Source organism: Ruditapes philippinarum, unplaced genomic scaffold (genome assembly GCF_026571515.1).
Source record: "Ruditapes philippinarum isolate M1 unplaced genomic scaffold, ASM2657151v2 ctg6789_1_1_1_1, whole genome shotgun sequence".
NCBI classification, from domain to species: Eukaryota; Metazoa; Mollusca; class Bivalvia; order Venerida; family Veneridae; genus Ruditapes; species Ruditapes philippinarum.
This window is the reverse complement of record NW_026858882.1, coordinates 1-15,237: the sequence shown is the minus strand read 5'-3', so window position 1 is coordinate 15,237 and position 15,237 is coordinate 1. Positions and strand designations below refer to the sequence as shown.

At 32.1% G+C, this 15,237-nt stretch overlaps 1 protein-coding gene across 1 annotated transcript in view; it reads left to right on the top strand.

The window, feature by feature from the left end:
• LOC132754564 (splicing regulatory glutamine/lysine-rich protein 1-like) overlaps positions 1-14,473 on the top strand; it is a 42,764-nt gene extending 28,291 nt beyond the window's left edge. Inside the window, exon 4 of the mRNA XM_060745211.1 lies at positions 14,324-14,473. Coding sequence (XP_060601194.1) covers positions 14,324-14,473 — 150 coding nt within the window. The remainder of the gene's footprint in view (positions 1-14,323) is intronic.
• The last annotated feature ends 764 nt before the right edge of the window (positions 14,474-15,237 follow it).

Sequence of the window (15,237 nt, the reverse complement as noted above, 5' to 3'; positions counted from 1 at the left end):
CACGGATTTTACCATGCTGTCTTCACTTTTCATTCAGAGCAAAAAACTTTCTACTTGTTTATGCCATGTCAGTCCAAGACAAATGATAATCTTGTATCTGTGCCGGGTCACGTGTGATGTTTTACCTTTTTTTGACATTCCGATCTATTTTTGCCTTAATTGTTTTTCTTAAAATAACTTGATATATGTTTAACGATTCGGCTCTAATGATGAGCAATTTCAGAAAGACATCCATTTCATGTTAAACATTTAGTTTTAAGAGTAATAAAAACATGTTTCCATTTTGGATAATAACTAACATATAAGAATGATAAACTCATTTTAAATGAACTGCTTAAAGGTTCCTCGGCGCAATGGAATCAAGAAAAATATAAGATTGCAAACTCTGTTTTATTAAGATAATGTGCACCCACTGGCACCGGCTGAAGCGGTATTCAGCTCACAAAGGAACCGTTAAATTTAATATTACCGATGGATTTACACTGAGATGAAGTGCGGAAACAATTTTTTCAGCTACCTTACAGCACCTCACCTGCTGTTGTGAGTATAAAGATTGTGAAACATGTCATATTTCCTCTTGTTTTATATTTGTATATAAAATAATGTTATGTTATGCAAAAGTATCATATAACCAGTTTACAATAATTATGAAACAAACTGCTTCACATGTGAAATAATTCAATGCAAAGCTCTTGAAAATTAACTTGTTTCTATGTGATTTCATGGGCTTGAAGACTGCTTCACTGCTTTTAGTTAATGTGTTGAATGTAGTATGAATTTAAAATTAACAGATGACAGCTTTCCCCCCAAAGTTCCTCCATGCTGTATACCCATTTTAATAACCTCAAAGCTGCATTCGTCATTCAAAATATTCATTAACATTCAACACGGTTAATACGTAAGACATCACGCGAACATGTAAATGCGCTAGAATGTGTCATTTCTAAATAATGATCAAAGCATAATTTTGTAAACGTCATACACAAACTTACTCCGAAAAAATATTATGATATAATACTGATGTGAAGAAAGTGTTAACTTACACCTAGTAACATAAATAAGACCTGTATAATTCGGCAGTTTTCTTTCCAACATAGATATATTCATGCAAATGAGTAGGCAAATTCCACTGACAGAATCATTCTATTATAAAACTGTACTTTTGTACAATGACTAAGGTAGATACCAAAATATATTTTCGGAAATATTTGAAAACAATGTTTTTGATATAATCAGAAAGGTTTGAATGATAATAGGAAAGACATTAATAACTATAATCTAGACAATTATTTTGATGATTTCGATTGCAGTGATAAAAGACAAATTCCTTGGATGATTCATTGTATTTTCGTGTTGTATAACTATCATTATATAATAATAATTCTATAATATGAAATACAACATTATTATATAAAGACAAAAGCAAATGCAAAACAATTGAACTTGAATCCAGCTGACACTCAATCTGTTAATTTGACTTGACGATGTTTCAATCTGGACACAATGATTCTTCTTTTTGAAAGAATACTTTCAAAAGGAAATACTGACTGAATAGCGAACAGTACTAAATATGATAGGACTACACGGATGTGCCGGCTGCACTTGCCGAATTGACAGATTCAGCTGCCCCTGCAAGTTAGATGTTCTGTTTTATTTCTTGAAGAATGATACTATTGTATTAATTTAATATATTTATCAAACATTTTTTGAAGTTTTCTCAGCATTTCTCTCATCTTAATCTTTAGGTCATTAAATTAATGAGTTACTAAACAAATATTGTGCAAATATTAAAATACATTTGAAAATGCATTATTGTTTTAAGTACACGTAAATCATTCGATAATTGTATCATTTTATGGTAGTCTCTGAATGCCTTAGATCTTATCTCAATGAAAAATATTTATCACTCTGACATTTGTTTGAAATTTGTTAGAAATATCGCATCACAATTACATGTAAGAATAGCGATGATGTGTGTATACGAAGTCGAGTATAAGCCAAGACAAGAGTTTTGCCACTTTTTGGATAAGGGTTTGCTTGTTGATGCATAATGGAAATTATTGATTGAATACGCACTTACTATATGTTTTATTAACGAACGATTTGACCGTTTTCATCGTCTCACAAAGTTAATCGAAAAACGAGTCATGTTTCAGTAATAATTATAAAAAAATTCTATTGAAATTCTATTATTTGAAATAAAAAGATTGTAATATGTTTTTTCAGTTTTGTTTACATTTCACATGAATGACTAAAACATACTGCTCTGCAATTTAAAAAAAAGTCTTGCCACCGTTTATACATGTTTCATCACACTTGTTTTTCATCTATTTTGTTGCATCAAAAAAAAAACACAATGTTTGATACACTGTCTGTATAATTAATTGCAATATTTCACCATGCAATCAATTATATTAATTTATAAATGATAAATGTGTTCATTGATGAAATATCTCGGATTATATGATTTTGCTAAACAACGCATTTTCTGACACTAGGCGCAGTAATCCCACATATTACAACAAAGTGATGACAAAACATCAATATTGGAAGAAAAACCTCTTGTCAGGAGTGATTTCCAATCAATAACTAATCAGATTATCTCCCAGAGAGATGTTCAGTTTTCGGTTAAAATTACTTCTGATTTGTCTAAAATAATTGATAGAGTAGGCAAAAACTCTGAGCCTAAATCCCCGTTAACCAAGTATTATGACGTTTTGTGAAAATCCGCCGTTCTTTTAGTAAAGTTTTGTTTTTAACATAGTTAATACTTTTTCTCGAGAACTCGAGAACATTTCTTTGAATCTACAACATGCATGACATTGGTCCCAGTTTTTTTATTTCACTATTTCAGGGTATTTGTGTTTCTTTAGGGAAGAAAACGTTGTCTATTTTATATATCTTCTATTTATAAAGTCGAGTTTTTTCGTTACATGTTTAACTTCATCGTTCATCGTATATATGTTTTTGCGTCTTTTAGCCTGCATTTCGTTGACTAACAAACAATGAGAAGAAAAAATATAAATTGATATGAATCGAAAACCATTTACCAGCATATGAGACTAATGATATTGACTATCTTTAGAAGTCATTTACGGTCGCAAACTTCTTTCGTACTTTGCGATACCCAAGGGAATTGTATTTGAAGTAATGTCTGTAGAAATAGTTGTAAATGCCTGCATAAATACAGATAATCCGACGTTTGTATCTGGTAATTGTTATATTCCAACTGTAAGTTCAAGATATAAGAACGTTATAAGACATAAACAAATATAATTGAAGTGAAAAAGATATCATTAACTGGAAAAACAGCCAGATTCTTTTTTGCTACATATCGCCTACAGTTGTTTTTGTGTCTGTTTTATTGGCAAAGTTATTGCTTGCTTTCATAGAATTATAACATCATGTCTTTAAAAGGTTCTATGAACTTATAGCCCCACCCCAACAAAATAAATAAATAAAAATAATAAAATACAATTCCTTGTAATTTATTACTTCGTTACACATAACACTAACTGAACAATTTCCAAAACCGAAACTTTTACTTTTATAAATCTAATTGTAATGGTGTAATTTTATAATACTATTTAACACAATTATTGTAAATAGGTATCAATTAACAATATCTGTTGTTTGGTAGCTTGTATAATAAAATAGAATATGTGAAAACTAAAATAAATTATGATCTGAATGTAACTGAGAATTCGTTTGGTATTCATAGAATAAGAACGCATATGTTTCATAAGCTTTATCACCTCTGATCCTCTTTCAAAATTCCATTTTATTTGGTTCCGCCCATTGTTTTCTAGTTTAGGGCACATGCATTTATTTTATTTTTGGACCATGTGCCTCTTTTCATGGAATGGCACTAACGTGTCACATTGAAGGTTCCATGATAACTGCCATATGAACACATCTGCGGATGTTTCAAAATTCTAAATTTTACCAGTTCATGTTAAATGTTGACTTCTGCTTAAGCCGTTGCTAGGGGGCGTGGACGGTAGTTTGCACTTGACAGTACCGTCCATGAACAGGCTCAATCAAACCGAGTCTGCAACATTTTCAATTTTGCCGTGTTGGGCTTTCTTTAGGGAATCTTATTTCTCTCTATTTAATAAGTAACGTTATAGTGCTGCAAATCAGCCCATTTTACTAGCCTATTTAGAGGGGTAAGTGGTCTATGTCAGCCAACAGCAAGTTTCATATACCAAAATATTCGTCTCGATCTGTAGTTTATGGAATGGATATTCATTTGGCCCAACCCCGATGCGAAGCTAAGATATCCAAGATGGCGTCAAAGATGGCCGCCAAATCCCTAAATATTCTAGTATATTTACGTTGGCTTATTTCCTTTTTCAGTTTTGTAAATCAATAGAAATTTTGCATAAAATTTCTTATTTCCAACTTACTCATGCTATAAATTTTGACTTTATTATTTTTTTTCTAGTTTTCATGGCCTAATTTTAACGAAAGAAGAAAAAATATGTTGCAAACTGGGTGTCCTTTTCTGAATATGTGTAACTTATTAGTTTTATTCCTGTTTAAACTGAATAACATTCATGATTTCAATTAATACAGCTTTAAAACTATATCTACACATATTTAGAATTAGTTAGAATAAGCGAACTATGCCATAAATGTGTTTTATTGAATTAAATTCATATACAAAGTGGGTGGGGTATTACGAACGGGGAGTCACTTTTAAATTAAATACTTTTTTTGTTTTATATTATAATCGTGATATTAAAAAGATTAACAATTTTATTTAATTGGTAAGTGATAAGACATCTTACCTTTCATAGAAAATGCCCTGCATGTGTGTCTAAATGTTAAAATATCTCTTTTATTTGTTATATGCACACAATATGGAACTAATTTACTGACCTGCAATTCGGTATTTGCGTTGACCTTGTGCTAGCCTTTTGTTAAGGATTTGTTTGCAAGTTTGTTTCTCCTTAGCCATAAACATTCATTGCAAGACTTCAAATGTGATTTTGGTTATACTTGTAGGTCACTGTTCAAGACCCATAAGCTAAGCATTTATTAGGAAATAATAATATCTATTTATTAACTTACAGAATTTCTCGGACAAGATTTATCTCCACAACCATTGAGGGGATGCACTTGAAACTAAACATTTCTAAAAATCTTTGAGGTCATTATTGTAGGTTACTTCCCTCTAACATGACTCAATCAAACCGAGTCTGCAATTCTTATGTTATTTTGTTGTGATTAATGCTTCCGAGGGATCACTTTGTTTCCAGAATTTTTTATTTCAAAGAGTTATACTACTTTATGAATAAGAGATTTTCTTTATTATGCAGGCTGTTGATTTTAAATATTCGAGCGTGCTTCTTGTTTTAAGGCATTGGCTTAACATATGATAATCTACAATTGAACCATATTTGGAGTTTTGTCTTTATTGATGACGGATATAATATATACATTAAAATGTAAAATGTAATTTGCTAGAACATTTAAAATGGGTAAGTTATTTAGTTTACAGTAAGATACTTTTCTGCTAAGCTGGATCTGAATTATAAATTAAATATTATATAAATATATTGAGTGAATTGAAAATATATATTATGAGGGCAGTTTATTTTAAGCTCAACTATTCGACGATTAAGGACAACTATCCTAGTCGCCAGAGCGTCGGCGTTAAAGTTTGCGTACCAGAAACTTGCACACTTGTTTACCATCATGCCCTCCACTTGAACACTGGAGGAGGTCTATCAAGCATTTTGACAGAATTATGACCCTTTTTTCAACTTTGAATTTACGTTACCACCTCAGATAATTTTAAAATTCCATCGATATATCGCTTTGAGACCTTGCACACTTGTTCAACATCATAATCTCAACCTATGTACAGAGAAGGTCACTGTATCAAGCTTTTTTACAATATTATGTCCCATTTTTTTACTATCAAGCACTGAGAATAGTCGAGCACGCTGTCCTACTGACAGCTCCTGTGTATGATTTTGAGCATTTTGTTTCAAGTTTGTTGTTAACTTCATACGAGGAATTAAGAAAAGCCTTCAATTGGACGAAAAAAGCAAATATTTTCCCTGGCGGGTACTTGATAGTAATACTATGTTCTAGGGGGACGTAGAGTAACATGCACTTTTCAGTACCGTCCATGAACAGGCTTAATCAAAATTCCGGAAACAAAGTGATCCCTCGGAAGCATTAATCACAACAAAATAACATAAAAATTGCAGACTCGGTTTGATTGAGTCTGCACATGAGGGATAATGAATAAGTGCAACATCCCTCACGCCCCCTAGCACCGGCTTGAGCGGTACTCAATTCTCAACACTTTATAGTGTTGGCATCAATGATCCCGAAGGACCAGAAAATATAACAACACTGAAGTGAAGTACGGGGCAACGTTTTACGGCTGCCACACGGCACTTGACACCTGCTGTTGTGAAGTACAAAATTCCGGAAACAAAGTGATCCCTCGGAAGCATTAATCACAACAAAATAACATAAGAATTGCAGACTCGGTTTGATTGAGTCTGTACATGAGGGATAATGAATAAGTGCAACATCCCTCACGCCCCCTAGCACCGGCTTGAGCGGTACTCAATTCTCAACACTTTATAGTGTTGGCATCAATGATCCCGAAGGACCAGAAAATATAACAACACTGAAGTGAAGTACGGAGCTGAGTCTGCAACAGCAGGTTTACAGTGTTATATTAATAGGTCCTTCTGGATGGTGGTGTTTGTGTCGGTAGTTTTCAATCCGGATCACGGCAGTAACCATATTGAATTTACCAGAGCACAGTTCAGCACCGAATCGTTCCTGGACAGGATGTCAAGCAGTTTACCAGTACTAGTTGCCCTCACTTTCGCAAGGAGCTGAAACTTCTGTACATAGCAGAGCAGTGGTACAGTGCGAATAACCGTAGAAACTATTTCATGATCCATCATAACGAAAGTGACCTGCCCCGTCCGGGAATCAAACACGGGTTGCCCGATTCACAGTCCAACGCTCTACCTATTGAGCTAACCGACTTGGTCCTTCGGGATCATTGATTGCAAAACTTTTATAGTTGAGTATTGGATACTACTTAGTCGGTACTAAGAGACGTGAGATATGGTCTCTCATGAACAGACCCCATCAAACTGAATTTGAATTATCAATCTTGCCATGTTTAATTGCTCTCAAAGGATCTTCTCTTTTCCTGATTTTTACAGTCATAATGCCAATGACATGTTAGTTTAATATATATTTACTTTTATATTGTTACTAGAGGGATTTTATGTTAAGTCTCTCTACTATTTCACAACCGGAAGCTATACGTTGCATGATATAGCACTTACCGCTACCTTGATGATATTCTTAACATAAATAATCAAATATATCCAAGTGAACGTAAAATGAATAAAACAAACTCTTAATATTCTCAAATTTAAACATTTCTATCATTAACAATAAGATAGTAACTAAAATCTATGATAATTGAGGTTTTTTAAATAACATTGTTAACTGTTCACATGTACTTCATGCAACATCATATTGGGTATATATATTACTAAGTTAATTAGATTTGCCTGGACCTGCTGTCGTGTGGATGATTCTAATGAACGCAATTTATTTATTACTGGCAAACTTCTTTAACAAGGCTATCGCTATCATAAATTACTTAAATATTTTACAAAGTCCTGTCGTCGTAACTCAGATATATCTAAAATTTAATTGTACTTTAAAAAACTCTTTTACGTCTAGGTATAAGCAGGCCTGATTTGTGTGGAGATGACAGCTTATCTGTGGCATGCAGGCTTCATAACCTCTGATCCCCTTTCAAAATTCCATTTTATTTAGTTCCGCTCATTGTTTTCTTGTTTAGGGCTCACACATTCTAGCTTGTACTTAGGGACCATACGCCGCATTTTATGGAATGACACTAACGTTTGACATTGAAGGTTCCATGATAACCACATTATAAGCGCGTCTGCGGTTGTTTTTAAATCCAAAAGTTCACCATAACCATGATTAAATGTTGAATTCTGCTTAATTTGGTGCTAGGGGTTGTGTACTGTAGTTTGCACTTGACATGCACATGAACAGGCACAATCTAACCGAGCCTGCAACATTTTCATTTTTGACGTTTTGTACGTTCTTAATTGTTTTAAATTCGTCTTCTGTCTTGGTAAGTGATGTTCTTGTTGTTCTGCCTTCCTTTAAGGCATCGAGTACTTTGGTTATGGTAATTAGGCTGTACGTCAATTGTACATATTTACACGACCATGTATTATTTTATTTATTTCGTCTAATGTAACCATAACAATTGTTAGAATTTTACTTAGCGGGGATCTATTTTATTTACACTATGTCGTCATATAGGAACATATCGATAGTGGTAATTGCAAATTACCATCCACACCCCCTAGCACCGGCTAAAGCAGAATTCTCAAGTTTACATAAACTGGCACACTTAAAGGAAGTGAAGACACGTCCATAGATGTATTCATACGAAAGTGATCATGGTATCTTCAATGTAAAATGTTCGTGCAATTTCACGACATACAACATATTGTCCACAAGAAATAGAGGACAATGGTCGAAACTAAATAAAATGGATTTTTAAAACGGGATCAAATGTCAAAATGTAATCTTTAAAATCAGGTAACATATCCAAAGGGTTATTATACACTATTTATCTAAAGGGTTATTATACACTATTTAAAAAGAAATACTAGAACCACACAACTCGAAAAAGGTCAAATAGAAGGAATTTAAATAACACAAACACAATTATAATGCCAAGCTGAACGATTTTCATATGAACATTATGTTTTATCCGACTACTATGCATGTTTCATGAAACCGAAGGTCAACAGAGTAATGACCTATGTAGATAAAATATCAAACTTTTTAAATGACTGATTTGTCAATTTAAGAAACTTTGAAAATTAAATAACATTTCATTTGACATAAAAAGGTGTGTAACATATAAATAAATGAACAGAGGTTGTTTTGCATACATTCCTAACATTGTACTTTTCACATCCTTAGGTGAACTTACAACAAAATCATGCTTATTAAATTGGTAACACATTTTTGAACAGATTTTTAGATCTGACAGGATACATGTAATAGCATCACACTTTGAAAATCACTTTATGTTTATTAACTTACGTAAATATTGTCATTCCATATAATCAGTATAATCGAGGGATCAGAGTTTCTCTAGATTTTTATTCATAGTGGGTGGGGTTAAATAATCAGAAGCAAATTATCATGTTCCTGGTTTATTATGTTAATCAGTTACATGGACTGACTAAAGAAGCTATAATTTGACAGAAACACAAAATTTGGGGAAATAATTGATAGAACAAATACGTACCAGTTACAAACTTACATTGAAACACTATTTTAATGTACCGCCTCTCATTTTATATGTCTTACTGCATAATTACAAAGAAAGATTTCTTAAGATATGATATGAATGCATTAAAGCATTACTCTCATGAATACATTACAATAGTGGAATAACAAAATAAGCAATAGATATTTCACTGTTTAAGCTAAGAGAAGAGTATCATAGCAAAAACCCATATGTTTAGCATTTTTTTGCTTATTTACGTATAAAAAAAAAACAAAAAGCAATCTGTTTTCTCCAAATAATTAAATCTCTTCGTATAAAACGCTTTAAATGATATCTCCCGTGCAAAATTTCACTTGAAATACAAAAGTTGAAACAAATATGAGCCAAAATGAATATTCTAGAGTATTTAGGGATTAAGCGACCATCTTTGACGCCATCTTGGATTTTTAAGCTACGCATCGGACTTGAACCAAATGAATATTCATTCCGGAAACTACAGACCCAGACGAACAATTTGGTATATAAAACTTGCTGTTGGCTGACATAGACCACTTCGGTGTCATTTTACCCTATGAATTTGCAGCACTATTAACTTTCTTTCCAAATTATAAAAAGACATGCATTAACTTTGTAATAATCCACATAAATTTGCGACCAATTGGTACCACTGCAAATCCATCTAGAAATAAACAAAGAAAAGAAAAAGTATATTTATTTTTTCATAGGAAAATTAATACAGAATTCAATTCTTTTACCTACTTTCTTATCATCCCTTCGTTCTATGAGTATTCTCTCCTAAAATGAGATCAATCAATAAATAATTGAATAATATTAATATACTAGTGCTATGTTCACAATTAAGGGTTGTTATCAAAGATAAGCGTCAATTTGAGTCATGGATTTAAAGAGTTCTGACACCGGTATAAAAAATAGTTATGTACATTATTTGAAACAAACAGCTCTAGAATGGAAACAATTATTGATGGTCAGTTTTTACTAATGGTGGTATTATCTTCAATGAAAGGAATATTCATATCTCTTTGATGAAGATAATCCATATCACTTATAACAATAAATACAAATATTTCTTTCTAAAGTTACGGTTTAGCTAAAAAATATTTGTATTTAGTTCATGACTAGCCTGATTTTTTGGTAAATATTATACAATGAGTAACATTATTGTCCTCCCGCTAAGCTCAGCCGAAAGAGCAACGGACTAGTAATCCAGAGGTCGCTGGGTCTAACCTCGGACGAGGCGTATTTTTCCCTGAGAACTGATCTCTGATTTTGAGTCGTATGGCCATTTGTCTCACATCGCTGATAAAGAAATCATGTTGGATTAGTGGTCGGTCATTTCTGGCAAAATAAGTAATTACTGTTTAGTTATTTTCAAGAAACAGATAAGATGGATTGACCGCCGAGATAGGACCAAAACATGTGTTAAACTCGGCGTAAAAATAATAATTTAAACACAACAGCAATCCGTGATCATACACTAATGAAACTGAGCAGCTATTCTTCAACTATAACTTTTCACGTTACCTGACCTGGATATACGAAAACATCCAAAACAGGTATCATAATTCCAAACAGACCATATATTATATTATCATAACATCAAAAAGATAGAACGGAATGAGATTATATACCCTATGTTAATGAGACATGAATATGCACACTTTGTAAAAGAGAATTTGAGATTGTTTCTGCTTCTGGTTTTATGTGTAGTGGACTGCCTCTGGTGAACGTTGCCATTGCCTTGTTGATCTTCGTTAGAGCTGCAACTGTTAAAGTATAAGACAATGTGAAACACATTAACGCAGGTGGTAAAACAATATATACTTACAATTCCATGTTTATGTTACAATAGTTTTCTCTCAATTATTTGTTTATTTAATAAAAAGAAAATATTTCTTCAGATTTACTGTTAAAGTAAGAATCAAATTATTTGTTTATCTAATTAAAAAAGAAAATAATTCTTCAGTTTTATTGTTAAACAAGAATCAAATTATTTGTTTAATTTGACATGGCTTCTAGTTTATCTATCATTATTTGAAGCCCCTTAAACCTTAATCTACTTAATCAAATATGATAACAATTCGCCACCAGTAACAATACAAAAGGAAAACAAATCGCCCAATTTCCTTCCATATTTCTACTATCATGCGCAATGTTATCCAATTTTATGCATTATGTACAAAATCATAAAACAATATAAATATACATCATCGTCGGATCGGCCCGCATTACACTGACATTTTGAAGATAATGACGTTAACGTTCACTCTTTCTCACAGTATTGTCCTTCTGCTGCCATACATTTTTGATGACGCATCACCCACGACCGAAAAGAACATTGAAAAACCACTCCTTACCAAACATTTGGTCATTGACATATTTTGAGTTATTATCTTGTAATTTGTGGTTTTTTTTACGGATGTCACTTTTTCCCATATTTCTCAACCTGACATTCGACGTTCGCCATCAAGCATTTCCGTAATCTCGTCACAAGAGACACTTGGTATTCCAGACCAGCCTTTGATCATCTGCAGTAGACATACGGCCTGCTTTGAATCGTTTAAACCATTTCGACTGTACCCGACAATGTATTTTCTTCGAATGACTTCTGAAGCATTGTTATAGTTTCTTTCGTTGATAAATTAATACTTCAAAGAACTGAATAATATCACGCTGTTTTTCGAATATATCTCTATCAATGGCCAGTAAGAGCACCATGCCATTTAAACGTTGTTATTACGTCATTTAAATCTAAAATCATTCCAAAAGAGACGTCAGTTGTTGCTTTACGTCATTTTATTACATGCTTTTCGGTGGTTTATAGAAATATATCAGTGATTTAAAACTGGTAATTTCACTGTTTGAAACAGTGAAATTACCACTTTGATAATTTCACTGTTTTGAATTTAAGCCCCTTACGTTGTTTCAGTTAAATACCAGCGTGCACAGAACTGGGTACCAACTTAATGACGTGACGTCATAAATGACGTCACGTTGTATTATTATTTGGCGCGCTTTTCATTCAGTATTAGGTTTAATGTATTTTTAAAACGTTTCTTTGCATTTAATAAAAAGAAAATTTGTTTAATTTAGTGTAAGATCGGATTATACATGTATTTCACCTTGTGAACACCAAAAGTTCATATTACCTTTTGGTGCTCACTCGGTGAAATATATTCCGATCTTACACTGAACTAAACAAATATCCTCTATGTAATGTTCAAGATATATTTTAAGACAAAACGTGACTTACTGTGTATATTCAATCAAAATGTATATTAACAAAACACGACGTTGTTCTAACATGATATGTTTTCCTGAATTCGTAATTATAGACATCAGCAATATTTATTTGTTTTGGTAATAAATTTAACATTCTACTTTTTTGACATATTGGAAACTCATAGTAGGTAATAATTGCATGTGATTTTTTGGCATTGATTTAATGGCATGATACCACAGCTCCGTCATTAATGTAGTTATTATTAAAGGATGTTTTGAAATGAGGGACAGAATCTACTATTATCTCTATGCTTAGTTCTAATACGTGTTTTCTTGTAATATACATATACATGTATATTGACTTACTTAATAAGGTTGGAATGTACACATACTGGTACACATAAATATGAATATGTAACAATAAGCAAATTATTTCTTTTTCGTTTACTTATTTCAATAACTATAGAATTAAAGTGACATTATACTCATATTTTTATTGTCAAGTTGAGCTGAATTGACTTTATATTTCAAAAGATTGACTGTTCACTCACTATATACCTTTAGGTGGGCATAATGTCAATTTAAATTTCTTTAAGAATTCAATATGCGAATTAAAAAAAGGACTGAATTCTCGTGCCAGCGGTCAAATATCATATTTACATACATAACCAGTAACATTAAAACAAAGAAAATATGGGTTTACATCCAAATGTCCTTTGGTAACAAGAAAAGAAGTATAAAAGGAAATTCTAAAATGCTCAGAGAATACACAATAACACATTTGTATGTAAAGAAACTGAAATATACACTCCAATCTAAGAAATGTCCTTAAGCCTATTGTATGCTTTGTTCTCAACTCTTTAACCGAGTTATAATTTTCAGGAATATGTCACTTTGAACACATTTTTGAGAACTCAAGACACAGCAATTAAAAAGTTTTTGTTCTTCGCTTAGATAACGATTTGTTTCAAACGATATTGTAAGAATTGAATTCGATCACGTTTTAGCAGTCCCACATGCAAGTTTATTTCAAATAAAGTAATATCAATGATGAGAGAGGCAAGGAAATTAATGTGTTGCAGAATGACTAGATCGTCTGCACAAAAAGCATTTTTGGGACATTGCCTAGAATGGAAATTACAAGTAATTTGTCTACGTACTATATAGACCCATTGGGCTGTTGGACTCATTTTCACTGTATATGTTCTATTATAAACAAGAACACTGAATCCAAATATTTGTTTTATAAATAAGTAGTCTAGTAATCACTTAAACTTAAGATTCATTATAAAAAAGCCAAAGAAAATATTCTAGTTTATCTATAATGTTACAGTGAGGTTTAAATATCTTTATACAAGTATAATTAACAGGAGGATCACCAAAGTGTATGATTCTTTATATCGTTTTCAAGATACTTATCTTGCATACTGTTCTCGTTTTGTATTATGTCGTATAGGAATTACTATTAGTGACAAACAGATGTTTTTCATATAGAAATTTGATCATAACCTCGTTATATCTGAGAATCATATACGTATAGTGCAGGAAATGTATTGTAGTTATATTAAGAAGCTTTTGCATTTCTTCCTGAAGAAAAATATGAACATATCCAAAATACTGTATACAATTATTGCCATTTACGTTATTGTTATTATTTCATTAGAAAGAAACCATTGTCTCTAAGCTTGTTTATATATAGCAAATAAGCTGAAACTTCTTTACCGCTATACATATATTTAGGGTGTTTTTGATAGAGAGAGAGAGAGAGAGAGAGAGAGAGAGAGAGAGGAGAGAGGAGAGAGGAGAGAGAGAGTTGACATAAAAAGAGAGAGAGAGAGAGAGAGAGAGAGAGAGAGGAGAGAGGAGAGAGGAGAGAGAGAGTTGACATAAAAATGTTCATATATATTTGATATAAAACATCCTGAAACAATGCTTGCCTAAGATTTATTTGTTTCTGCCAAAATTCGTTTAAACGATATTGAATTTCAATTTAATTTCTATAAGATGTTGTAAGTGATATTGGGAAATTCAGATATTGAATGGTTTTCAGTACATCATCACTTGTCTAGTTGTGAAGTTTGTATTAACTGAAATGTGCGTTAAAACGGTGAGATTAATTAACCTCTAATGCTTTTATTATAAGGGAAAGTTGATTTATATTTACGCATGCGCTATCAAATATGAACGATTAACAAATAAGAAATAAGTGCAATGTAATACAAGCATGCTCAATCGTTGGCAAAAAGAGAGAACAATGTTCTCTTTGAGAACAAGAAAGTATTAATGTCATAGCTAGATGCTACGTCTGTTGACAATTTTTTTGTGCTTAAGTCATAAATCAAATGTTTTTGCTGCAGTAATCATACAGCAAAATCAAACTTATATCATTTATAACAATTTTTTTGTCATGACAACATCAAGTACCTCTTAGTTTAGTATCATTTTTTTATCTGGTTGGTATTTATTTGTTTGACTAGAACACACGTGCTAGGATAGCTTATTTTACAGCTAGAATGTATATTAATTCTTTGAGCATTGTTTATAGAAACATCGTGTGTTCTAACTTCCAGGTACCTTTCTTTCTACCTATATGTACTTATTATTGACATAAACAATTGGAACGTCAATACTTGTCAAGATAGAGAGGATACTTT